At 40.7% G+C, this 27,718-nt stretch overlaps 1 protein-coding gene and 1 long non-coding RNA gene across 4 annotated transcripts in view; one reads left to right on the forward strand and one right to left on the reverse strand.

Annotated features, from left to right (window-relative positions):
- LOC128077743 (uncharacterized) overlaps window positions 1-27,718 on the reverse strand; it is a 57,184-nt gene that overhangs the window by 22,738 nt on the left and 6,728 nt on the right. For 2 of the 3 annotated variants that reach the window (XR_008205164.1, XR_008205162.1), the window contains exons 5-10: window positions 22,797-22,886; window positions 21,824-21,859; window positions 17,955-18,075; window positions 15,539-15,681; window positions 14,645-14,785; window positions 8,558-8,684 (exon numbers count right to left, since the gene is read on the reverse strand). This is a non-coding gene — a long non-coding RNA (uncharacterized LOC128077743). Of the gene's footprint in view, window positions 1-8,557; window positions 8,688-14,644; window positions 14,786-15,538; window positions 15,682-17,954; window positions 18,076-21,823; window positions 21,860-22,796; window positions 22,887-27,718 lie in introns of all 3 variants that reach the window. The other variant, XR_008205163.1, reaches the window with a different exon arrangement.
- Window positions 186-4,419, forward strand: PPP1R3C (protein phosphatase 1 regulatory subunit 3C). Its single transcript, XM_052677250.1, has 2 exons — window positions 186-319; window positions 1,886-4,419. The coding sequence occupies exon 2, from the start codon at window positions 1,887-1,889 to the stop codon at window positions 2,829-2,831; it is 945 nt and encodes a 314-aa protein (XP_052533210.1). The 5' UTR covers window positions 186-319; window position 1,886; the 3' UTR covers window positions 2,832-4,419.

Here is a 27,718-nt window from a genome sequence, read left to right on the forward strand (position 1 = left end):
ACAGTAACAACCGCCAAAGCCCCAGGGGGCGGCACTCGGCGCCGCCCGCCCCGCAGCCCCGGCTACGTGGAGCGACTGCGGCTTCCCCCCGCCCCCCCCCCCCCGCCTTGGCACGCACAGCCCCGCCGCGCCGCGCCCCGGGGCCGGGCCGAGCCCGGCGCATAAAGGCAGCGGCGGGAGGAGGCTCCGGAGGAACGGCACCGCACTGCCCGTGCGTTGCCGCAGGTGAGCGCCGCCGGCCCGGGGCCCCGCTGCCCCCCGTTGCGCCTGCTCTCCCTCGGTACAGTTCTAGCGTGCGCTTCGAGCCCCGCAGAAGGAAGTAAGTAAAGGGGAGGGGGGAATAAAATCGATTTTCATCCTTCTGGGGAATGAAACCTCAAAGCTTGCACTATGCTCCTATCAGGCTTGCAGAAGGACTTAACGCTTGTCTTCTGAATGCTGCTGAACCCCATCATCTTTTGCTGGCAGATTTTTGCCTCTCCTAGCAGCATAGCTGTTCCATTATGCTGCTTTTTTTATTTTATTTTATTTTATTTTTTAAATATTGCATAACCTTAGGAGCAGCAGCCTATGGAGCTGGTCATGGAAACTAGAGAGAATACAATCCTGTTTCTGCTAAAAGCCAAACAAAACTTGATAAATCTGATGCTGGTACTCCACTACCTATTATGGTAAATGCTGCCACGGTTTAAGACGGGGAAAAAAAAAAAAGCAAGGAGAAGAATGAAGAGGTCAATGCAGATTCTGCTTTTTTGGCAGTGCTCTGGAATACCAGTGAGAACACTGGGAAGGAGAATGCCATTTATTTAAGTGACAAAGCAAGTGCTCTTGTTTCCCATGACTCAACAGAAATCCATATTTCTAGTAAGGATTGGGTCCTTACCAGAAGAGATGCACTGCAGTAGGAGTCCCTTCTGCAAATACTCCTGCTAACTGACCTTGGTTTTAGCATCACAGAATCACAAAGTATCCCAAGATGGAAGTGACCTGCAAGGACCCCAGAGTCCAACTGCTGGCTCCATGTAGGACCATCCAAAACTCAAATCATATTTGAGAGCATTTTGTAAAATAAATGTGGTTTTCATCATCTGAGAGACAGGTTTAGGAATATATCTTAAAGAAAGCTGTAGCGTTCTTATCAAATGCTTGCAGCAGGTGTTAGGCATGGACTTTGGGGGATATAAGGGCTGTTTTTAATACAGTAGTCAGAACATAAATGAAGAAAAAGTTCTCCTTCAGCTCCTTTATTCTTTCCCCCATTTACTCAGCAGTGTTCACAGTGCAAACCAGCTTTCTTAACTAGACCTCGGTTAATAGCTCATATCTGATTTAACTAAAAGCCAAATTGCCTAACAAATTCACTTCTGATTATTCAGAGTTCTAGGGTGATGTGGTATGTAGCATCCTAGCTGTTGATCTTATGGGATAGGTAACTTGATTAATGTAGTGCTGTCTGCTCAAATGCAGCAGCTGATCCAGTCTGTTAGAATTTGAAGACTCAGCTCAGAGTCTCTGAAAGAAATTGAAGTGAATGAGCACTTTCACTGTAACTTGATCTATATGGACTACACACTAGAATGTTCTTTTATGTGCTTTCAGGAAGATGTGTTTAATTAGCTGTTACTAAAATCCATGTTTCAGAGGTTTGGAAAAAGCAAATGAGATTCAATTTGTATTGAAAAATTGCAGAATTGTAAAGAAATGACAATATATTCACTCTGTTTCCTATCTTGAACTGTCAATATTAATTTAGGCTGCATTAGTTAAAGGTGTGCAAAGAGAAGGTCATGAATAATTAAGACAGCAGATGAAGCAAAAATGCATTCTCAACAAGCTTTTCCCTGATGGAACAAACAATAACACGCTGTCTTTCTGCTCATTTCAGAATGATTCAGATCTTAGATCCGAGACCCTTGCCAAACTCCATCATGCCTGTGGACGTGGCCATGAGAATCTGCCTAGCCCATTCACCACCTCTGAAGAGCTTCCTCAGCCCCCTTGAGAGCTGCCAGAGAAATAACTTTGTGAACAGATTCAAACCTCTCAGACCATGTCTCCATGTGAGACGTGACTCTGAGGCACAGAACAGTGACTGGAACCACTCGTCAGCCCGAGCCAAAAAGCGAGTTGTGTTTGCAGATTCAAAGGGGCTCTCCCTGACAGCAATACACACCTTCTCAGAGGTCCAGGAGCACCCTAGCTGGGACCTCCAGTTTGATCTTATAGGTCTTGAAAGCATAACCTCTAACCTGAAGCTTCATGAGGAGAAAAACTTGATTCTGGATTTCCCACGTCCCTCTGCTGACTACCTGGACTTCAGGAACCGCCTGCAGAAGAACTTGGTCTGTCTGGAGAACTGCAGCCTACAAGAGAAGGTGCTGTCAGGCACTGTGAAAGTAAAAAATGTGAGCTTTGAGAAGAAGGTTCATGTTCGAATCACCTTTGATACGTGGAAGACTTACACGGACATGGCGTGTGTATACATGAACAATATTTATGGTGATTCTGAAAACGATACCTTCTCATTTACTATTGACGTGCCTCCTGCCATTCCTTCTCAAGAGAAAATAGAGTTCTGCATTTCCTACCAAAGTGGAGACCGTACCTTCTGGGACAATAATGAGGGGCAGAATTATAAGATTCTCCATGCAGAGTGGAAATCTGATGGTGTTCGGATACCATCTGCCACAAAAGACTGTTTTGATGTTCCAACTCCAAGGAGAGGGCAGGAGAGAGAGCCCGATCATCTCGGCAGTCCAAGGCTGTCCAGTGGCCTCTTTCCCCAGTGGCAGAGCTCAGGTGGGATTGAAAATTCATCACCATATTGGTGACAGACACTATCTTGGAAGTGTTCTTACACTTAGCAACAAATCAGTGTTAGCTTTCTGGTTCACATAACTATATAACAAAACCACCGGCAGCTGTGGCTGCCTTTGCAATTCCAAATTCAGCAGTTTGTGGGACTCGTTAAGCCATATTATGTTATTGAAGTTCTTAGCCAAAACTCAACCTTGGAAAGAAAGGCAAACAAGATAAAACCCATGCATATACCACCGACTAGAAATAGCATGCCTGTATCTTAAGTATATGCGACTTGCTTTCTGCTGTTATCTCTCCTGAGTCATTAGGCAGGAGACTCTGTTAGGAGCTATGGAAGGTGACAGTATCTTAGCAAGCTGTAGCAGCTGTATGTGTGTGAATGCATGTGCACAGAGGTGTCACAGAAGCAGAACATCACAGTCCATTTTGTGCCTGTTAGCGCAGCAAAGCTGAGGCAGTGCTCTCAGGACTGAGGCTTGCAATGACCTACATGCTTGTAGCAGTGGCAGGTAGGACTGCATGGCTAGGATTTGTGGCTTCAATAAAGATTAGGAAACTTGGAGCGGATAATGGAAAAGTGGGAGAAGGAGAAGAGGTAAGATGTGCTGCCTAACTTGGAGATGGACAATGTGTTGATGTCTTCAAAGCTGGCTTTCTAAATAAAGGAAAAATTTATGAAATTAAAAAGGAAAACACAGATAATGATGCAAAGTGAGTGGTGGAAGTGTCTTTGGGAAGACATCTCTGACCTCACTGGCCTTGGGAATAATGGATATCTTGCATTTAAGATCAAATCGAACCTTGATTTCTACCTTCATCATTCTACTCGCTTGACAGGCTGATGGTTACCTTCTAATGTTAAAAGAAAAATGTGCCTTTAAAAAAACAGTCACTATACATGCCAAAAGTAAAGGCTGAAGCCAAGGTTAGTGTATAGACTTAGACTGAATGATTAGTAAATGTCTTAGCCTGTGGCAGCATTAGGTGATTTCACTCATTTCCTGATCTAGTCTTACAGCACCTAATGGTTGAGTATCCTGCTCCCTATTGCAGAGTCAGAGATAACTTTTGAAAAGTGTGTAATATAGGAAAGGTCCTTCATATTGAAGACAGTGAATTAGCTGCAGTTGGTGAAAGCTAATTTCTTTTAAAGAGCAGAATTGCTGCTAGTTTTTCTAGAATGAATATAGGCTTGCACATAAATAGAAAACTGCTCAGTTTTATTGTACCTCATTTTAGAAGTTTTTTTCTTTTTAAACAAGCGTATATTTTATATCACATGCTTGTAATTTAGCTTCCTGAGCCATCAAACTGTAAACATGGTCTGTGTTTCATGCAAGATTTGTGTGGGAAATTGTCTGGCATATACTCAGCAGTTGTAAATAGTGGCACACCTTTTAACTGTAAAGAAGTGTTGTTAACATCAAAATACATGTGACTTGTGAAATAGCCCCAGTCTGAAGCTACTTGCAGTGTAATGAGAAGATAAATGCTAAGATAAAGTAAGTCTCTTCCACTGATTGCACTTTTTTTTTTTAATGTAACCCATGCTGTTAAGTGTCTACTAGCTATTTTAAGAATAAATCGTGTTTTGATACATCTGGTTCTTATTGAGTCAACTCAGTGTGCTAATTCCATTCCTTCTTTAAACAACTACAGTTCCAACAGGAGCATGAGGCATAGCAGGTTTGCTCTGTGCCACCAGCTATTGGTAAAGTTGACTATAGTATGGTATCTCAGCACAACATCTGATGTCATCCTGAAGATGAAATCCAAACTCTTCACTGAATAAGAGGTTATCAAGAGTGTTAGCCTTACATTATTGTCATTTAAAACAAGCAAACAGAAAAACTGTCTGTCTCACTCATGTTTTGGTTTTGACACATTTCTCTAGTGCTTCTCCTGTTACAGGGGTACTTCTGTGCCAGTCCAGTGGCCTGAGTTTCCTGCTGAACTGTAGCATATGTGATGCATGCCTGGGTGCACCTAGACAATAGTCCTTAATGTCTTCTGGCTCACTTTCACCTGGTACTTAGCTTGTTATGCTGTCTTTGCAGCTATTGCTGCTATTCAGGGGAGAGGGAGGTTTTGTTTCTCCTTATGCTTAGGAGCCAGCTCACCTGCCATCAGTAGTACCAAACACTCACCAAAGAAAAATTTCTCCCTTTGAGCCAGCCTTTCACCATTGACACTGTTCTGTGGACCCACCCTTTCAAGTATTTAGGGTGGAGAAAACACTAAATAACTATGCAGTGTCCAAGTCTGCAGAGAACAGAAGGGTCTGACGCATTCCTGCTTCTGCTAGGTGCCAACTTAGACCAGCACAGAGCAGGAACAGCCTAGCCAGCACTGGTTGTACACCAGATACATGGGATTTCCCAACTTATTAAGAAAATTCAGTGACAAGATGCAATCTAGTTCAATCTGTTGCATGCAAAGTCAGCAAGAGAGGTGGTTTTAATTATGAAAAAGAAATTCCAAAAAGACAAGATACAACATAGCTTTAATAGCAAGTTTCTGAACTAGGTAGTGAACATAGGGTTTCCACTTTACAAAGCCTGGTTGGTCCACCTACCAACCTCAAACTGTACTAAGGCAAAATTGTACTTCGTAAATAACTCAGTGTCTTTCTGTGCTAGAGCTCTGGGGCCATGACACATGCTGCACCACCCTGCTCTAGGAAGAAAAGTGAACTGAACAGAGGTTTGTAACAAGTGGCTTGAAGGCTCCTCTGTCTCGATGTGAGACTTCACTTAAGCAAAACAAAAGCAAAGCTTCTTGGGTAGAGCCAAAGGCTTTCGCAATGAGGAAAAGCAGCACTTCTTGTCCTCCAGCCAAGTTCTGGGACCAGCCATCAGGACTCAAAATGCTTACTTGTTCTTCTCTTGACTGAGACGTAAATCACTTAAAATACCAAAAACCAGCTTATTTTTAACAAGTTTTAGCTTTAGCTGTGCAAAAATGCCTTGCAAGATCACATTTGCCCAGTAAACAGGCAGTGCTTTTGCTGTGTTTCAGCATTTCCTGAGAACATAATTAGAATTCACACAGGCAATTAATGAATATTAACTTCTTTAATTATACATAAATGAATTACCATAATTTATATGGTATGTTTGGGAAATTAATGGCTATATGGTACATTTTAAGGTAATTATATATATACAAAGCATAAGCTTTTATCCCTTTCAGACAGTTACAAGCTTTAAAATGAAACATAATAAAGAGCAAAAGGTTTCAGTGAGGCCAAAATAAGGTAAGGCTGCCCTCAATCTTCTCTTGAGATCTCTTCCTTCTCCTCCTATATCAAGAATCAGCTGTACTGACTGGCATTTGCTTAATCTGCTCTTACATCCCTCTAATGATGGAGGGTTCACATCTTTCCAATTACTCTTTTCTCTTCTTACCTTAAAAGAGGCTCCTGAGGCCATAGCCTAACTAAAATTAAGCTCCCAATTAGCCGTATTCTGCATGGACAGGAAGAGGAAACTATTGCTGTCTTTTTGCGGTAGCCTGTAAGTTCTTGAGAATGAGTAACAGCTTTTTCGCCTCTCTCTACATCCCTTCTCTAGAATCTGTAATGCTTCATTTCATGAAAAAATGAATATTTCAGCTTATAATGCACTTTTGGATAGGAGCGTCTGACCTTTGGAACTTCCTAAAGGCAGAAATACCTTTTTCAGCCAGCTCTGATTAAAGTCTGGCTGCATGGTCCTCAATTTCAGCAGTGAAAACATTGTGCTGCCCGGAACCCGTCTGTTCATTGCTCAGCTGACTTCACAAATCCTGTGCGGTAAGGCTTGGGAACATACATCACTTCTGAGGTGCTTGACAGACCGTCTCTGAAGCCTACAACATCTGGGCAGATTGAATCAATGATACAGTTCACTGGGCATTTAATTTAAGGATGTAATCACCCCCATTAAGAACATTCATCTTTTTGTGCACCTCCTCCTTGTGTTACATACTTCTAACTCTCCAGCCTTTACTCATCTCCCTTCTGGATCAGTCACCAAGATGGTAAGCCTTCATGTTTTCTGAACATTTTGCCAAGAATGGAGTTGTCTGCTTTAGGGATAAAGTTCATGCCAGATAGGTAGACTGACTTCTGTTTATGCAGTGTTTGCTGCAAATGGCCCAATGCTGATTTCAGTGAGTGCATCTTTTGAATAGTAAGGTAGAAAATACCATGGTTAATTATGCTGAGGCAAAGCAAGAATGCAGCACTAGGGTCCAACTCAGTTCTGGATAACTTTGCAACATGCTGTGCATTAAATCCTCAGCTTACTTTGATCTAGGGGAACATATGAGGCTCAGGACTGGGCTTTCTAACAGTACTGTCAGGAAGGTTTTGGTTAGAAGAATTTAGCAACCAGAGCTGATTCAAGGGAAAGTAACCAGTGCTTAAACAAAAACCAGAAAGCAGAAGTCAGAAAAAGTTGGTCTACAGTTTACTATATTATGATAGAAATAAATGAGGAAGAGTAAAACCCCTTGAGAAGCTAAATTATTTGCTTCAAAAGGGTTCCTGGAGAAATGCTTTTGCTTTCTCTTCATAGTTCGCCATCATAGCATTTCAGATGCCATCAGCCCTGAAGCATTTTGCACCTTGCACTGGAACATGATAGTGGTACTTCTACACTCTCAGTTGGTGGCAATAGGACCGACACAGCAATTCCCCTCTCCTGCTGCTGCACACTGCACAACTCCTGCCATAGGCAAGCTCCTCTTTCCCCAGTTACAGCCACAGTTAACCATGAGGTCAAATCTGGGAAATAGCCATGTCAAGAGCAAACAGCTGCATTTTTTAAAATAACATGTCTTACTGGTCCTCCTTTGAGAAAAAAATCTTTTCAAAAGAGAGGAAGAATTCATAATGCACAGCAAACATCATCAGCTAGAATAAGGGAAAATTCAAGAGTGAGGACTTTTTATTTTTAAATTTTAGTTTTAAAGGCTTTTCTTTGCAAGATCCTTTTGTCTCCTGCCTTCCCATTGTCAATCTCTCTGCAGTTTCCTTGGCCTCAGAAGAGAAAGCCAATGTGCCTGGAACTAATTCAGTATATAAGGAGACAGGCTCTGAAGGCATCCAGCTGTTTCACAGTTAGGAAAAAAAAAAAAATTATGTAGATTTAAAAAAACAACAAAACCAAAACAAACAAACAAACAAACAAACAGCTCTATTCCTCAACTAATTACATACCTCATTACAGTTGGATCAGCTCAGGTCAAGATACATTACACAGACCTCTTTGACTTTGCTCTGACCCCTGAAGTGAACCACTGACCTCAGGAAAGTAGCTCAGCCCATCACTACTCTGCACAGCCATAGCCAGCGATTGGTCCATTCCATAAAATGTTAAGGCCACACACTACAAGAACAGGCAGGAACTGCAGAGTTCAGTGGTTACAACTAAAAATTCTGCGTTCAGGTGACAATCAGATATTGAATATCAATACCCTTCAAACACTCCATCTAGCACAGCAAAGGTTTGAGAGACAAAAGCTTGTCAAATATTCCACCCACCTTCATTCTTCCTTTGGAAGAATTCCAGCCTCCTTTGCCCTCAAAGATAGATAATCGAGACCAGCACACAATCTCCCTATCTCTAGCTACTACCTCTGCTACCACAGCCGTAAAACCGTTTACGTTTTGCTCTGAATAGGAAAGTCAGGAACCACTAACTTCCAAGCCATTTTCCCTAGCCCTTGAGTTTCAGGCTATAGTCTTTCTTACCTGGTGTTGTCTTCTGGAAGACTGTGAGCATCCAAATTGCTGGACTGTGTCATTTTCAGAGGTCTGTCATAATTTTCCTCAGGAAGGACAGCAGGGCAGATGTGTAATACCACCACAGAGGAACCATCTGCTGGTTGAAAGGAGACCCAGAAATTGAGATTACACAAGTTAGGACTCCCCATAGGCCTTTAGAACAAGAGCCAAGAGCCACTTCCGCTAGTAGATGAAAATGATGCATAAGGGATATGTGTTACTGCTGAAGTTAGTCTTCTGTGGGCCTTCTGTCAACCTAGGAAGGATAGGTTAGTGCTGAGTGCTGCATTAGCAGCAGCTGAGAAAATGGGAGTAGCAAATGCTGATTGTATGGCACACATGGTAATTATTTGCTGAATAACTGAATGGCGCTTCTCATCCTCCAAATCAAGCCTCTCCCCTGTGGAGTAAAATAGCAGGGAGGTTTCATAGGCCCTTATCTTAGCACCCTAGCTGTACTGGGACCATTGAAACCATAAGCCCATAGCACCAGTAGAGAAATCAGCAGAGAAAATGCTGGGTATTTTGATCCATGGGTGTCTTAGAGATGTTCTTGGAGCACTTGCTGCCCTTGCTTGTAGAAAATGAACAAGGTAGATGAAGGTTTACCCATCCTCTAAAAAAAAAATAAAAAATTCTTAATTTGCACCTATATTTGCAGAGACTGGCAGAGCAGTATTCACTTCCCACTCATGGTAGTTTGGATGTTAACGGGCAAGAGCTTGTAGGAAATTCCTGGGCAACACTGAGAGCAGCACAGATCTTGTTAGAGGAAGCAAGAATCAGTGCAGGTGTGAGGTGTTTCTGGCTACCTATAGAGCCCACTCTGTTGGAGGAGAGAGTGATGGGGCACCATGCATGGCAATAAAAGCCTCTGTTCCAAGTTCCACATGCAGCTTGACCAAAGAGCCTAACTTGGTCAATTTGTAGCTAGGGCTACTAACTAGAATGAAAAATTCTCATTGCCTTGTTTTATCTGGCACGGAAGCCTGCTGGATCATTTCAGGAGAAAAGGGGAAAGTACTTTTATCTATAGCCCTTTTGGCCAGAAAAAAGACTGGATTACAGATTGATGGTTAACTGCAGTTTTTAGCAGTCAAAACAGTTTGACAAAAAAAAAAAAAAAAAACACCAAAAACTAAAGTAAGAGGTATTCACTTACTTGATCATTCTGATGCACAAAGCTGAGTTTCTTAAAAACTGTGGAAAGAATGGGAAGTGAATTTTCTCTGCTCCTAAAGCAACATCATTAACAGCTCCTGCTGTCACTTTCTGAATGGCCAATGGATGCTTTCCAGACACCATTCTAACCCTTTTCCATTTCTTCTTTTTTACCAAGGTTTTTTAAATCCTCCAGGAAAAGCTGTTACTTACAGAAATGCTCTCCTGTCCCACTTTTGGAGCTCTGCTCAGACAGCAGGGTTACCACCTGTCCTGCGAGACTGAAAACCAGAATAAATTCCTAATATTCTACTTTTATTTTTATATTGTTGTCTTGGGAATTAGAGTAGTGTCATTCACAGGCACATAACCCATGGTTTAGGTACCACAAGGACAATTGCCACAGGTTTAAAATAATTTTGAGACAGCAGTGGCTGTACTTTCATTGATGGTTTCAGTTTTTGTCAGAGCTACTTGCTTTTCCTCCTCTGAGTCACAAGTTGGGCAAGACAGCAAGGGATCCTCTGCAGCATTTTGTGTATTTGTGCTCCTTTATAGAGACAACTCTGCGCAGTTGTTTGCAACATATTCTTTTCAATTGTTTTTTTTTAAATCACAGCCTCTTGCAGCTCATCATTTTTGTTGCTTTAGTCTGCCTGTGGGTCTACATAGGAGGCTTGGTCTGATGCTGCTGCTGGAGAGCTCTCTGCAGGGTGGTTCCCCTTAAACCACTGCCAGTCCTGCAGGAGGGATTCCAGCCATTCTGTTCAAGCATCTTCCATAAGCTGTTGTTCTCTAAAGGGCACTCCTTTTCAACACTATAAACACATGGTTTCCCTGGACAGTGTGGATCCCATCACATAATGGTTCAAATTAAGTGTTTCCATCCTGCAGTAAATTGGGGATGTGTGTGACTGCCTCCCAAAGTGGCAAGCAGTACAAAAGGGAAAAAGAATGTGGACTGGAGTCCCTGGATGTTTTCCACCATCCGGTCCTTAATGCTTGTCATGAGTTCCTTGCTTCCCACGCTGGCTGCCAAACACCAGACAAGAATTAGGGGATGGCTGGGTCAGCAAGGGCTGTGCTGCAGCCCAGTCTAGTGAAGGAAATGTTCCTCTGCTCTAAGGAGACACTGAAATAGTTGTGCTGACAGCATTTGCTTCCTCTTAAACAGCTATTTTACTCCTACATTTGACAGATGGACCAGTGACAGGGAGATGAGTGCTGAAAGCCTCCGGCTAATTTTACTGATTTGAAAACATAACTGAGAAATATATGTATTTTTATCCCTCCCAATTTTCACAGAGTTTTTACTCTTTTCATTCAGCAAATGCCAGAGCTACAAATGATATTTAAATTTAATCTACCAAGAAATGGAGTGGAAGGTGGAGATGCGAAGGTTTGGCTGGTCTGAAACAACTGTTTGGCCAACCTAAACCATTTCACCCATCTTCATGTTTTTGCAGGCCAGGTGAGTATTTCAAACATAATTAGCAAATGTACTTTCAGTACAGAAACTGCTTCTAGAGCAGGAGGACCCACTTTTGATTTTCATGCCTGCACTAACCAGCTGGATTGCCTACCCTACTTCGAACATGCTCCAAATACAGAGGCTGCTCTGAAAGTAATGCTTCCTATTTTATTGTGTTGGCCCATGATGTTAGAGGTGGATGTTGGTGTTATGACAGTAGAGGTGAACCTTCCTGACGTTATTCCATTACATGTTGCCATGTGACAGATGGCAGCAGATGAGGAGTCTGACACAATAGCAGATGACATGGAAGTGTGTGTGAAACAAAGGAGTGTCATTGAATTCCTCCATCCAGAACAAAAAGGGCAACCATTGACATTCATTCATGCTTGTTGAATATTTCTGGAGTCCAAACAGTGGATGTGAGCGCAGTGAGGCAGTGGGTGGTGTGTTTCAGCAGTGGTGATGAAGACAGTGGGTCATCTCTGCTGGTGCAGCATGCAGGCTCTTGTTCATCATTGGTGAAAATGCATAGCTAACAGTTACAATTTTGAAAAAGTGTTTTGTAACTGAGTTAACTGTTAACTGTTGTAGCTTCTGTGGAAATTAATAGGAGGCATTATTGTCAGAGCAAACTACGTAGTACATTTCTCTCAAATAGTTCCATTCTTTTAAGACCAGATCAGGCTTTCTTCTATTTCTGAGCACTGTGCAGTATTTCCCTCACACTTCCTGAATTTTTAAACTTGCAATGGAGCTGTTCTCACCTTATATCCTGCCTGAAATGCATAGGCTGTATGTGCTGCTGTGAGTCACCAGTAATTACACTTCCATCTGTTGGAAAGACACTGGGGATGGAGTTGAAGGTGATTCAGCAAAACATTTCATTATCAATATCATACTGGCAGTCATCACGCCTGAGTCATCATCTTCACTCTGCACAATCACAGGCTATCGTGTAATGGAACTGTCCCTAAAGGCTTTCTGTAGTAGCCTGAAATATGCTGTGCCATTATACTTGCAGACTGCAAATCAAAGCACTAAAAAAGGGCAGAGTTGGTGCCTAAATGCTGTGAGCAATTTCACATTTGCCTATCCTGTCAACCATTTTTCTCTCAGTTCTCAAAAAACAAAGCACTGAAGTCAGAAATCAGTTTATTCTGATGAGTCAGTGCTCATGGTATTATCTTGGCACACTGAAACACTAGCAATTAAACCTTATTTTCCAGTTGTTCTGCATTTCTAATCACTGCCAGTTCTTATGTATTTCTGGATTATTACTTGCTGTGAAGGAGATGGAGGCAGATGGCCAAGAAGGTATCAGTCGTGCCATGCTCATGTCAGTCTAATTGCAGTTAAAATCTGCCATCTGAACAAAACAGCCTGAAAGTATATATCGAGTCCACTGTGAGGTTAAGCTGCCACATCTATTAAAACAATAGCAAAACAGCACTGTATAATATGGTAAAAGGAACCAGCGTAGTTAATTGTGTGGTTGGCTTAGTTAATATTTGTTATAAATTACAGTAATTAGCAATGTAAACTGAAGTCAAAGACATTTATTCCAAGATTTAACTGCTTTTAATTTCTTTTTAAACTGGTACGGAGGTGGGTAGCTATTTATGAGCCTGAGGGTAGAACACTGCTGTGGGCACAGGGAGGCCATTCTGCTGTACGTGGGCACACTGACCTGCCGTGCCCATGCCTTCCCTTGGCCCACCTTCCACAACAAAGCCTACTGGTTGTGCAATATTTTATATGGGCAAGTCAGTTAAGGGCCAGCATGAAACCAGGAAACCCATTCCAGTTTGTGGTCTGTTAAGAATGAGATGCTCAACATCTTTTGCCTATCAAGCATTTTACAGCAATGACATGCTGTCCTCTCAATGCTTTATAAGGCCAAGTGGATAATCTTTCCTTATCTCCTAAATATGTTTGATGTAACACCCTGAACAGCACTTGCAGAGCTAATAAGGACAGTATTTTTTATGGATGTTCTAATTTTTCAGAATTGCAATTTATTATTTGTTCACCTAGTGTAAAGATGATATATTCTGCAAATATTTTCTTTAATGCTGACAATTTTGTGAAGGCATGTCAGAAAGGAAGTGCTGGATTTTTAGTGTAAACTGAAGAGACCACCTGAATGCTGAACAGGGAAAGAATAGAGCACAGTGACTGCAGTGACTGTGCTGAGGAAGTTGAATGTGACAGCAGATCTGATGCCTCCTAAGCTTGTTTCTGCATCTCAGTCATACAATTTTTTCCTAAATTCAAAATAGAGTCAGTTTGTGCTTTTTAAAGGCATTTCAAATCTGTCTCTGTAAAATCTACATGGTTATGGAAACCATTCAATTTATCCAGTGTAGAAGTGTGTCAAACTTTGCTCCTCTCAGTAATTTACTTAGCACTTTACTTAACTGTACTTTAAAAAAAATCACTCAGTGCAACACTGCCAAATGCTTCTATGCTTTTGTTTAAGTTTTCACCTCACTAGCCTCATCCTATGAACACATATATTTTATCTTAAATTGTCACTGGATAAGATGCAAAAGCAATTCCTGAAGCAGTCCGAGGCTATTGTATTCCTCCATTCAACTGGAATAGAATTGAGTTTGAAGTAGGTATGTGGATGCTAGAATTTTTCACAACTGATGTATTTCTGGACACTTATAGTCCCATAATTCTAAACAATTGAGAAATATTAACAATGAAACTGCAGCTGCTGTATATTATGCCTGCCTGCAGGACTAAGCAGTAGCTAAATGAAGTTAGGGTCAGAGAGATTTTGATGCTAAAACTCCTCTCTGGATCTGGAACTCAGGGCAATGAAGCTCCCACTAGATTTCAACAATGGATCTGTCATTTGACCTGTGGTCGAACCTCTTCATTTTCAAATGAAAGGTGAATTCATAATAAGATTAGAGTACACCTCTGATAATACTTGACAAAGAGATAAAGATGATTCATAGATAACTTGTACGTACTCAATGGATATTGATTTCCATGGAGAAAATGCCAAAATTGCTCTCTGAAATGCTTGAAAGTCAAATATCTTGTTATAAATATAGTCAAGATACCACAAAAGTATCTTCCCTAATAAGAAGCAAAACATAGCCATATATTATCCTGATTTTGGTGATACAGATGTAGCAAAATACTGATTCATAAACTTGCTGCCCCGAGCAGTACCATAAGAACACACCTATCAAGTTTCCAGGAGGATCCCACAGGCGCCCTACACTTCCTTATGAAGCAATGTTCCAGCTTCATTTTCAATGAATGGTGTCTGCTTTTTAATGTAAAAATGGGGCATCATCTGACAGTTACATACACTCACCCAGCTCTGGGGTTGCTTTCATCCAATGCCTGTATTATAGAATAGAAAATGCTTTATGCTCACCTGAGACAGCTCTACTTACCTTGATTTAAAGCTCTTCCTCTTTTTTTTAGGAAGCTGATAGCAAACGTGAACACACTCAGGATCTTCTTGTAGGCAAATAGAAGTGTTTTGTATTGGGATTCTTTTACTTTCTCTACGTTATCCCCACCTCATCCTTATCCTGGATAATTAAGCATCAAAATTACAAGAACGTGACGTAATGAGGAAGAAATATCTCTATCAGATGGCTGTACCCCACAGAGCTTCCCAGGAATTTTAAGGGAGGCTGAAAAGAGACAGATATAGACTGTATCAGCTTTGTGCCTTCCAGTTTTATCCCCAGTATAAGAACTCAGGTAGGTGAGGAGCTGCTTTGAGCAGCAGAGTGGGCTGCTCTGAAATTACAGGGCAGTTGGTGTATAGAGTACTCTGGGGATGTTTCTGACCATCTAGCTTGTCTTTTAGCCCTTTCCTGAGCTCAGCTGGAGCCCAATCTTACTCAGGCCTACACAGTAGAGCACATGAAGTGCTCTATGAGGCACCATTGCTATGTGAAGCTGCCCAGAGCTCACAAAGAGAGAAGGAAGTGGGGTGCAGGCCTTTTGCCAGGTCCCTTTATGGCACAAAAATCACAAGTGCCTAAAATACATCGGGTCAGGTTGTGGGTTTGAAAGTAGAGATACAAAGAGCATGAGGAGCAAATACAATTTGCAGAGTTAGAAGGCAAATGTATTTCTAGCCTTAAATTTTGGAAAAATGATGGGCCTGAGGCTTTGCCAGCCTGCCCTTTGTGCTCTGGGTGCTTCTGGAATCTGGGAGTCACGTCTAATCTCTCAGAACTGCTGAAAAGAGTTTTCCACAACCCAAACCCAAAACCACCACCACAGTTTAAGGGCTGAGATGAATTATCAGAGGTGTCAGACACCTTGCTTACCTCCAGCCCAAGAGATGTGTTCAATGGGAGGTTTCTGTGCTGGAGCTGCATTAGAAACACTCTGTCTTCAGCTTCACTTCCATGAGGAGAAGGACTCCATGTTATCCATGTCAGAGCTCAACATCACAATCCCATTTCTAGTGCTAGAAGGTATGGGGTTTTTTCAGTTTACAGATGACTTGATTGCTACCTGCAAAGCATCTTGGGATGTGCTAGTTGGAAGACCATAGAGGGCAGAACCTGCTCTAAATGGGCTAGCTTGCCATCTTTCTTCACCACATCAAGCCTAGCTGCATATAGACTACCCACCCTACGTAACAATCTCATCATCATGAGTTAGCATTGCACAGTTCAGATGAAAAGGCTGTCAAATTAAGCAGACTTAGTCTAGGAATAAGTTGTCAGTGAAAGTCACAGACCAAAAGCTTGCCAAAGCTTTTTTGCAGAAGACTGCAACACATACAAGTCATTAGTAAATTTCTGTGGGAAGGCAGAATTTTGGAACCCACCATAGACAGTGTGTGAGCTCTGGTTCTCCTTTATGCCTCTCTTCTGAAAAATTGCCCTGAGTATCCCTAATGTCTACTACACAAAACTCCAATCTCTGCATTCACTGAATCCCAGATGCACTGTTACGTCGTTCTGCTTTTTTGCTTTTATTAAGGGAGTGAATTTCTGTGAATTCTACTAATAAAAACACTTACATGCTACTCCACTAGAAACATTCTCTGGAGAGAAACTCAAGAAGTGTCCTGTGAGACAGCAGCATTCAGTGAATAGCTTTGATATTGACTCATTTCTTGAGAAACATTAATCTGGATAGTTCCCTTAAGAATTCATTATTGTCATGTCCCATTGTAGGCGGAGGGAAGGGGTGAACAGGTTCCACCACTGGCTTGAATTTATCTGTATAGACCAGATATATTTAAAAAAAGTCACAGTAGGAAGGATACAATTCCATCATTGATTTATGTGCATAGCAGTAGCAAATGAGCAATGAAGTGAAAAAGTATTAAGAGCCGTCTAGCCAATGGGAAAAGTACCAAAATAAACATTTTAATAAAAACACAGATTCAGCAAACCAGCAAACCCAACACATTCTCAGGAATTTGGGTTTATTTGGGCTAAGTAAATTTGCTAAGACTGTTGTTAAACTGTTATAGAGGCACAGAACATGACCAAGGACAGTTCAGCTTAATTTGGACGTCAGAATATCAGGAAGAAAACCCCAGTCTTAGTGTAGATCAATCACTGCCCTCATCACAAAATAGTGAAAGTCCTAAAAGAGCTGCTCTTTCCCACAGACTGTGTCACTAAAACTAGATGCAGTTGTATTTAAACATATATAAAACTAGATGCAGTGGTATTTGGGTACTCAGAGCCCAAATACCATTTACCATCAGCTGCTATACCCAAATACCATCAGCTGCTAGTCCTCACACTGTGCTGTGTCATTCTCTATGAAATTGCTTCAAGTATCAGGAAATTATTTTTGGGAAAAAAAAAAAAAAGTAGAGTAATGCAAGTGTATAAAATGTTCTGCCATCTTAACATGGTATGGCAAGTAACTTCTCATTAACAAGATTTTTGGTCAACTTGATTCCCATCTTCTGCTACAGGACAGGAAATGTTAGATAAATAATACTGGTGCTTAGGGGAACTTAAAGCAGGTTTAGTTAGGAACAAATGATGCGTGCTGTACAAACGGGGTGAGTTTGGAGAGTGTACAGCAGTTCTCTCAAATATATATTTATTGCTTAGGGCTGTCTCAGTCTATCAAATTAATATTTTCTAAGATGTGTTTATATAAAGTGAACCTAGCCTCTAGGGTACTTTTTATGTTCTATTTGGTATAAATACTTATTGTAATTCTAGAATTAGTGATTTATATAAACTGCACTATTATTTAATATAGCTCCCAAGAGCTTCAATGATAAATATTCAGGTTTGTTTTTTAAGAGAAACAGATGCAACCCAATTGAAACCCATTGTAAACAGTACTACAATTCTGGCTAATCAATAGAAGGCAAGATGTTCTCATTTAATACTGAATATGCTTCTTAAACTTTGCCTATTTGCATTCAATTGCAAGGAGAAGACATCACAATGAATATGGTAAGTGTTCCAAACCTTTGGAGAAACAATAAACTTCCACATGATGTGTTATAGTTAAAGAGCATCTGTTATGGCATAGATGTCTCTGAAAATACAGGCAAATAATTAAATAATACACTTAGGTGTGAACAATTTTCCTGCACAGAGCCCTCTTTAAGCTCAGTGATCAGCTCTAAAACTGTCTGTGTTTTTTTGTTTGTTTGTTTTTAATTTAAAATCTCACAATTCATCATTCTGTAACTTTTAGAACAAGGCTGTCCTGAGACAGATCATAACATCACTTATGACTAGGCTTGCTTACCATTGGCAGTGCTAGTGCTTCTGCAGCTGAACTTGCTGGCATTTTTTGCTTGGGCATTATCTGGAGCTGGGAAAGGAGATAATACCTTCTGTTCTCCCAGTCCAGGCTTCTTGCATCAACACTGCAGGTATAAAACAAAGCAGATACTTCATTTTCCTTAGAATTAAAAAGTTTCCATGTCATACATCTACTGAATATATTTTAACAAACATCTCCTTGATACAGGCTCTTTGCTTCCAGCAGTATATACCATACCTTCCTTCTGAAGTTTTAATATGTGTAAGGCAAAAGGAACACTAGCAGATCAGCAACAGGGAAAAGAGGGGCATGGGTTTTCTCTGGAGGATTTTGAAATACTGAGTTCATTTTGCATTTCCCTCTGCTTCAAAATATTGTTGTTTCTGGATCTTTCTGAATTTTGTGACAGGAGATTGCATGGTGCAGGGATTAATAGCCTGCCTGAAATTATCTGTACTTAGTAGATGCTCACGTCAGAACATATGAAAGTACTGCAGTTTGTTTTTCTCTCTAGTCTGTTTTTAAATGCCTTATTAAGAATACACTCCAAATACTCAGCAATAGCTTGTATGCTCTTATGGAAATGATTACATATACACATGAATATGTCAAAACAGAAAAATATGGAATTGCTGCCGTATGTGTGCAGCACTTGCAAACTCCTCAGTTCAGTGCTTGTGTGGTAAAATTATGCAGAAATGTCAGCTGTCCCTTCTGCTCAATAAGGTCACCTACATGTAAACACAGTTTGTAAACACATAAGTTTCACTATATGGGAAACACACCCTTCTTTATTCTCAGTTTATTAACTATACATTCATAAAGCAGGCTTTAATTATCTGAAATTATGTATATTAAGCCATGATGGGTAGGGCACCTCCAGGTAATGTAAGCACTGTAGTTTCTACAGCCCGGAAGTTGAAATTTGCCTAGAAGTAGCCGTGACCATTAACTGGATGGAAGAGGGTGAGGGTTTCACAGAGCTGCCATAGAAAATGCCTTGCTCAGCCATGCCCAGAGTGCCTAGCTCTTAATAAGTAATCCAGGATTGCTAAAATTAGCCTGGCAAATCTTTTCTTGTCTTTCTGCCTGGTGGATTTTTTTTCCCCCAAAAAAGTAAATTACTTTTGGCATTTTAATTCTTACTCTCATCATATTAGTAGTGAGAAGGTGACTGCAGATCCTAACTTACTTGAAATGTTACCAGCAACATGCATGGCTATTTTTCGCAGGTCCACTTCTCTGTGTATTGCTCATTATTTCTAAAGAAAGTTTGTTCCAGGATGTTTGGAAAAGCTATGAGCAGTTTGCCTAATTGCCTTTAACAAAATGACTGAGAAATGAGTTGTGTGTTTTGCCGGAGTTGTGTAAAAGGTGCATCTTTAATTACAGTTCAAACACTAAATCAAGTGATTGGACTATAAATAAAAGACCCTGCAGCCATCAAGATTCCAGTCTGCTATCATTTACCAACTGTTTTCTCAAAGTCAAATGAATCCCACGTGCTTCAGGTTCCTGAGATTCACTTTTTGCCATTTTCTGCAGATGGCAGTTACTAACCGCACAGAGAATGTTGCTGAGCCTCTTGAGTCTCAGCAATAAAATGAATTCCTACTCATCATGCAGTATTCTCTTTGCAGCCACTGGATCTAGTCCAGTTTTTTAGTCCAGTTAATTTCTTTATCCATGTGAGCTGCTGCAATACTATTCTAGAGTGAATCTGACCAGAAAGAACACTGCATTCTGGTCTTCCACCTCTGGCAGAGGCTTTGTGTACACAGCTAATTTGGCACACTCTTTGCTAACTTGCTGGTTATTTGGACTGCCTTTTCCCCTTCTTGCCTCCCTTTTTAGATTTTTCTCCTTTTTATAATATTCATACAGTTTCCATGTATTTCTGACTACATTAAACTTCTGCTTTTTTCCCTTTGATTTCCTGCAGCTTCTTTCACCACAAGCTGCATTTCGTATATTTCTCTCTCTTTGCTTAGTAGTTGACCTTGCCAAGAATTGCTGGTGTCACTGTGCTGCTCCACAGCTCTCTGTGAGGCTGCTTGTTATTAAGTGGATATTAGTCAGCTCTGGAGAGAAGGGCTGCATTGTGCTGCAGGTGAAGTTGAACCTTGACCAAATAAATAAAACTCAATTTTGCCTTCTTTCAGAGATCAATTTATTTTTCTGCAGCCCACAGCAGAACTAAATGAATCAAGTCTCAAAGCTGCCAGAAGGCATGGAGATTTCTGGATATTTTTTTTTGTACATGGAGTGGTTCAGATTATTTACTTAAGGTGGGACAAATATCAGCAAATCTCTTATGAACATCAGCAGAAAACTGTGCAGCTACAGAGAAAACACAACTAAAAAGCAGCTGTTAGTGAGCTGACTGCATGAGGCTGACCATGGCCAGCACTGACAGCAGGATTGAAATCTCTCTCCTGTGACATCACAAAAGCAATTATGAAAGGAAAAGCTAGTGGCTACTCAGGGATATGGTAAGAAAGGCATAGAAATCATTCAGGCTTGAATAAGACCCTTCTGTGTTCTAGAGATCAGTTCTTGCTATTTCCTTGTACTTGGTCATATTCAGTCACTACTACCCAAATGTCTCTGGGTGTAGTGCATTTTCTTTTTGCTCTTCTTTCATTTTATCCCTGCTACCAAATGTCACCCAAAGATGTTACATAGAGGAATTGACTATCTCGGTGTTTCCTGCAGGCTTTGAGGAAATAAATCAGTGAGATAGGATGCAGATACTGAGCACCTCCTAACAACATGGGGATTTTGTTCAGTGACAGTGAATATACCATGAGTCTGCTGCCCTTCTCCCAGGCCAGAGCCATAAAAGCTCTCTGAAATGTTCTTTGCTGTTGTCACACTACTTTTATTACCTTCTGAGTTATCATCCTTTCAGTAATTATTGCAAAGAAAAATTTATGTTATTTCTTGTATGCTTGGTTAAAACATAGCAACAAGAGCTGCCCCTTAAGTTGCGAGAACCAGCCCTGTATTCTGAAGAACACTTCTTTTGCTGAGATGGGCTTCTAATTGAAGTACATCACAGCTGATGATAAGGGCTTCCCTGACAGCTGGCTGAGTACTGTTGCAGCACGTTGTATGAGGCCTTTATACTGACTTCCAAGAGGGTTTTAGTTCCTTCATTTGCTCAACATATAGTTGCCAGCACAGAAACAAGCCACACACTGCTGCTTTCTGGACAGGAAAAAAAATTATCCTGTTCCTTTCCATCAAATTCTACTAGGGAATAAAAGCACACGACAAGGCACCAACTACAGAACTGCAATATCAGACAGCCAGCCCCAGTCCCCAGTGAGCAGGCTTCAAGTTGCCAATGGATCCTCCATGGCACAAAGGAAGCACCAAGGAAGCCAACCCTTGACTCTAGAACTGTAATCAAACTCAATCAGACACTCAGAATGGCTGGAAGCAGTATCAGCCCATTATTTGTGTCTGAATGAGATTTCTATCTGAAAATCTCTCTTCTGTTTATGTCTGAATCAAAATATTCCATATTTTTGGGATCCATATACTGCAATTTATGTATAATAGTCCACATACAACTCATTCAATTTTTTCAGGTAATACTTGCAAGCTTTGCTCAACTGTGAATCTGCATGGACTCTCTACTTTCTGGAAGTAATTCACCTCTAAGCACTTATTCTCAAGTGACATGATCCTTTCCTCACATGACCACGATGGCCTTTGCAAGGATGTTATCCATGCCATGCAGTGATATATATAGGAACAGACAAATATACTGAGAGGAAGTGCTGAAGTCTACATCTGCCTCCTGCAATAGAAGCAATGTGATCACATGGAGTGCATCTACTTACTCAGATCCAGTGTCAGAAGGATAATTCATGTCATCTCTGCAGAAGTAAAAATAAATAAGGTTCAGGTGGAGTTCAATGACCTAAGGTTGCATATTAGCATCTCACAGTGTAGATGAGAGATACCTAAACTTTTCCTGGGACACGAGGCCCTTTAAAGTTGACAGTGATAGAAAATCACAGTCAGGTAAAAGTGCAGTGCATGGATGAAGAGTGTGGTGCTCACACTTCAGTGACTCATGCTTTGGTCGTGACTTTTAGTGGGCTTTTGTGAGCCACAACTATAGCTTCAATCTTCTAGTAGGATTGCCTTGAGTCACTGGCCTGATTATTCAAAGTCTACAGAGTGATGGAACCTGAACAAGTTTATAGAATAAACTATTCCTGTTCGTGTACTACATTAGGAACTGCAAAGTGCAACTGTGGGTAGACTGTCAATTTATTTCTAACTTAATCTCTCATTTGAATAAGGGAGTTCTATTAATAAGCAGTAACCAACCCTTTGCCAGATCTTGCAAGTAAAATCTACTCTTACCTCAGTGTTAGACAAAGAAGTAAAAAATAAGAATAGTAATCAACTGCAAATTGTTATGAACTTCCAAATCTGACCCAATTAGGATATCCAAACAGTACCTCTTCCTGTCTACCTCTTCCATGTCCTTTGTTCTCCCTTGTTATGCTATGTGGAAATACTGCCTTCAGAGCAAAAGCCTTCCACATACACGAGTTATCTAAAGTTACTAAGAAAATCTACAGTGAAGGCTGAGAACCAATATACTGTAAAGTGTCCAATCTACTGTTACAAATTAACCTATATGAACTGGCAAGTTGAATGATTAATGTAATGCACATTTGCAAATGAAATAATTTTTCCAAAATGGAAGCAGACAGTCTGTAGCCACTTAGGAGGGAAAAAATGGGTTCTATAAATAATATGAGACCATTAGGAGTAATGAACATGAATGTTTAAAGATACCTGGTGGTGGTCAGGGGGAGCAAAAGAAAATAAACCAGACTCTCTCTGTGGTGACAAGACACTGACAGGACAAGAAGCAAAGGGCAAAAACTAGAATACATAAAATTCCCTTTAAACAATAATAATAATAATAATAATTAAAAAAAAAAAACAAAAAACAATCCAAGACGCAAGTTTTTCACCGTATGGTAATCAAACACTGGCCCTGAGAATTTTGGAGTCTCCATCCTTGGAGACATTCAAATCCAGACTGGACATAGTCCTTGGCAACCTTCTTGGAGTGGCCCTGCTTTGAGCACAGGACTTGGGTGAGGTCCCACTGCTCCCATCTGCCTGTGATCCCACGGTACAGTGACTGCAGCCTGTCAGTAGCCACATGGGAGAACAGGGGGACCATAAGCTTATCTGTGTGGCAAGATCTTTGACAGTCTGAATTGCTGAGACAATTTGCTAGAGCAAACTCCCCATCAGCGTCAATTTTAAAATGAAATTAGGTGATATTCTAAACAACATCATGTCATTGAAGTAGGAACTAATTCAGGAAAGCATCTAGTCTCAGCTGCAATATTTTTAGGTTAGTTTTCTTTTAACAAATGGTTTCTATTTCGTATCGCTGAACAAGGGTTATCTTCTGGTGACCTGAAGCACCTTGGTGCATCTTTTAGCTGCACTTTTCATTACTTCATTCTAGCCTCAGAAAATTGAAAAAATATATATTTAAATAGCATTGTCACCGTGTGGGAGAACCCACAGTAAGAAGACCAGCTGATATAATAACTCCACAAATTTGCTTTTTAAGAAATAAAAATAGTTTTGAAAATGAAAATGCATCACAGGAGAGGCCAGTACATCCCATATTTCTTCCTGGGGTGCCCTGCAATATAGCTCTTCATAGGGAAAAGATCTCAGCTGATGCAACATTTAGGCTGTGGCTTTAAGAACTTTTTAAGAATGAAGAACTTATTTCATCTCATAAAGTGAACTATAACAGTGTTGCCAAACTTCAATAACATTTGTAAGTTTATGGAGAGTATGCATGATCTCCCACCCCTTTTGACTACAGAGGATGTCCAGTTATCATGGACAGGTTACCAAAACCTTCAGAATGTTGAGCCAGCCCAGAATACAAGGGCATGTACATCTGAACAACATATTTTTCTTGTTCACTGTGTCACTGGGACAGCAGTCAGAGCATGTAACATGCTACATATGAACAGAGTCCCTTGAGAAACCTGTGTCGGCTCAAATATTTGTTTTGTAGATTGTACAAAGATAGGCTGTTTAAGGTCTGTGCGGCCTTTTTTTCCCCAGCTATAGTATGCTGGCACGTGATGGTGCTCAGGAATACGCATGTTCTAGTTTTTTGCTTTTTTTTTTTTTTTTTGAAAAGTTGAATATTCCATCCATTCCTCCCTGGTAGTTTTAAGGAATGAGGGCACTGCAGCTCCTGTGATGCACCTGGGCAGTGGCAGTCACATAGCACATCAAAGGCAGGGGCCACTAGTCACAGCCAGGCCAAATCCCTTCTGACACAAAGAAGACACATTTAGAATAACTAACCTTCCTCTAGCAACAGAGTGGTATGCTTCAGAAAATTACTGCTCAGGAAGAAAGGCTGGAGATGTGAGGGAAAGAAGATCCTCAGCTGTCACCTTTTAGGAGAGTCACCTCTTCCCCTCCCTGGAAGCATTCAAGGCCAGGCTGGATGGGGCTCTAAGCAACTTGCTCTAGAGGGAGGTGTCCCTGCCTATAGCAAAGGGACTGGAACTAAAGGATCTCAAAGGTACATTTCGACTCAAACCATACTGTGATTTTGTGAAATATATGCCATATTATTCTAAAATGAAGGAAAATTAATTGGCTAAACACATCAAGAACTTTTGACCCTTTTTTTCCTATCAGCAGAATCTTAGACCTGAGTTGAAGTGTCTTTCATGACAATATATTTTTATTTTAATATATTTTAATATATTGCATTTTATAATTTTCCTTTCAAGGAAATAATAATATTCCTTTCAAGGAACATGGAAGGTGACACCTGTATTGTACTCAATACTGCCCTTCCACTTGATCACCCTGTCCAAAAACCTGCACCCAGACAGACTGCAGACCTTCAGGGCAGATCCATCTCCCCAAGAGGGGTAGAAGGGGAAGATGCCAATAGGAACAACCCCTGCATTGCTAATTTATGGACTAAAAGAAGAAAAAACTTATTTCAAAAGTTGATCTGCTGAATCAACTTTTGCAGATTTGCTAAAATTCAACTGAAAAATCCTTAGTGAGCAGTGGCACAAAACTTCTTATAGTCCAAGGATTAAATAATTCCAGTTTATTTAGTTAGCTATTCTATAAAAAAGCTGCACTCAAAACCCAAAGTACTGAGACTTTCTTGATCAATCTCAATCAATTTACTACCATGCAGATGGCTAAATACATGTATTTACCAATCATGGGTTATGTGAGTTTAATATCGCAGAAAGAAACTTAAACGCTAGTTAAAATGTAATAGCTGCCTTTCTCCTTGTGTTACTACGAACCCTGAAGCCACTCCAAAATAAAGTAGGAGTTCTCTGTGCAAGTAACCTGATTTGAGCACCGGCAGAAAGTACCCCTTGAAGGACTGCCAAGACAAATGATCCTGTTTGATAATGTCTGCCTTGAGCATGATGAAATACGCCTCTTGAATCCGAGTTGCTACACGTTTCTGTCCTGTTTTAAAAAAAATCACAGAATTTCAGCCAGTTTACCCTAATGATAAGTCTGGAGTGTTGACACAGAGAAGGGGTTGCCTAATCCCTTTTTATGTTTTACTAAATAAAGATGTTTACTCTAACGTGATGTTAATGAACAACTATCTGAAGTTGGAAACAGCAAGATGGGAGGGAGCTATCAAAAGCAAAATCTTTTCTCATTTAGTTTGTACTTCATGCTAAAATCAGTCTTTTATTATTATCACTGCTCCAGCACTCCTGAGATAAACTTATTGCTGTGAAGATTGTTTGCAAGAAATGATCAGATGTGCTTCCTGGAGCTGAGGCCCCTTTTCTCCTTCCCTCCTCAGTAAATAGTACAGTTGCTCACATATGCATCTTACACTAAAAGCACTCCATAGCCCAGATGTAGGCAGACATATGACTCTGCAGAGAATGTTAGTCCATGCTGAGCTGCAGATATCTGCTTTAGGCCTGGCTGTGCACTGTACACTCTTTTCTTTACAGCTGGCAAGGTGAAAGCCAACAACAGGTAAATCTTTTCTATCCACTCAGTTTAGCTTCTATCCACTCCCAGCACACAGATTAGGGAAGGATTTGTCTCGAAGCCCAGGATAGCCACTTCTCCTTGGCTGTAGCAGGGCTTCCTAAATTGTGAAGGCTGCTCCTTCTGCTTAAGGAAATGAGCAATTCATGCTGCATGCATGTCCCGCATGTTTCCTCATCATTCCTGACCACCTTGGGTAACTCTGGGATATATCACTGCTGTTTTGTACTTCGCTTTTGGAAGATACTGTCTCCGACTGGCTTTCTGGAAATGGAAGCCCCTGGCAGTTTTTTTTTCAGTGCCAAAACTGTAAAAGGTTACTGATTGCTGGTGCTAATATCAGGCCTGTCCTGATCCGCATACACTGTACATGACACACATTTCTCCTGCTATCCTATTAGCAAAGTATTACCACATTTAAATCCAATTATCATTAAATTCAGAGGACAGCCAACAGCAGATAGCTGTGCTATTAATTTTTTTAATGCATTATAAGGATTTGCAGGTTCAACAACGTGCTTCTTCTTAGGTTATACAAATGCTCACTTCATTTCCAGAACAAACCCTTTCCTCCAGCTTGGGAACTTGCACGGGTCGCTGCACATCACTGAAATGTTTTGGGGCTCTCTGAAGTGCTGCAGTGATTTCAGCCTCTGCTCCTGGTCTGGAGGTGCCACAACGCACAATTCCAGCACGCTGAGAAGACTGCTTGCAGTAAAATGGTCCATATCAGCAATCATACTGTTTCAATTCTATCTGCCCTGTTCAGTAGCATGTGTAAACTTTGATTTTGTAATGTGATACTTAACCAAGTAATGTAGGCATGTGAGGAAATGGTAATAAAACCACAAGCCTTTGTTGTGGCCTCTGCAGCATCAGTGTTGCTGTAGTAAGAAGCAGAGATCACTTTCCTGGTTTTGTGAGAAACATCACTCCTGCCAAAATCGTGTGTCACTTACGAACAATATAAAAGCTGTCACAAAAGGTGGTATCCACCCCCCAGCTTCATACTTTTTTTTCCCTTTAATTTAAAATTTATTCTGCAGCTAATGTCTTCCAGAAACATACAAAACAAATTTGTAGCAGCATAAAAAAACCATCCTTTTGCTCTGCTTATCCATTTATTTTGTATTTCAACACATTTTCCCAGATGCCACTATCAGCTGAGATAGGTGTGCTATTCCTACATTTAACAAGCAACAGTGTAAACACTCTGCAGTTTAATAAGCTAAAACAGCAACATGAATCAGAGACCTTCCCTTGCTCTCCTGCCTCTCCAAGCAAGTGCACTGTTGTGCCTCTAAGCAATTATTAAACTTGGTCAAAAGGAAGATTGTCAAAAAGAAAATCACTGTAGCTTTCATTCTCTCCCCATATCTACTAAGAATGATGGAAATATCCTAGGACTCGTTATCTGAAAGAAAGCTGCATACTCCTTTCCGTTTCATGAGAATTTGCTTAGTTTTCCAGTCTCAAAACAGAAAATAAGATTTTGCTTGCCAAAAATATGTGTATGTTGTTTAAAACATTTTTAGCGACTGTAGGAAAGCACATAGTCCTCCCAGCTGATATATTAACGTTCTTTTGCTAAAAGCAATGAGGTCAGGTGGCTGGAGTTTTCCAGAAAGCCACTATGTTAGCAAACAGATGCACTTTGTGGGAAC

Source organism: Tympanuchus pallidicinctus, unplaced genomic scaffold (genome assembly GCF_026119805.1).
Source record: "Tympanuchus pallidicinctus isolate F22 unplaced genomic scaffold, pur_lepc_1.0 scaffold16, whole genome shotgun sequence".
NCBI lineage: Eukaryota > Metazoa > Chordata > Aves > Galliformes > Phasianidae > Tympanuchus > Tympanuchus pallidicinctus.

Excerpts from the sequence above, each read along its gene's own strand:
- PPP1R3C (XM_052677250.1), top strand. The coding sequence starts at position 1,887 with ATGATTCAGATCTTAGATCCGAGACCCTTGCCAAACTCCATCATGCCT.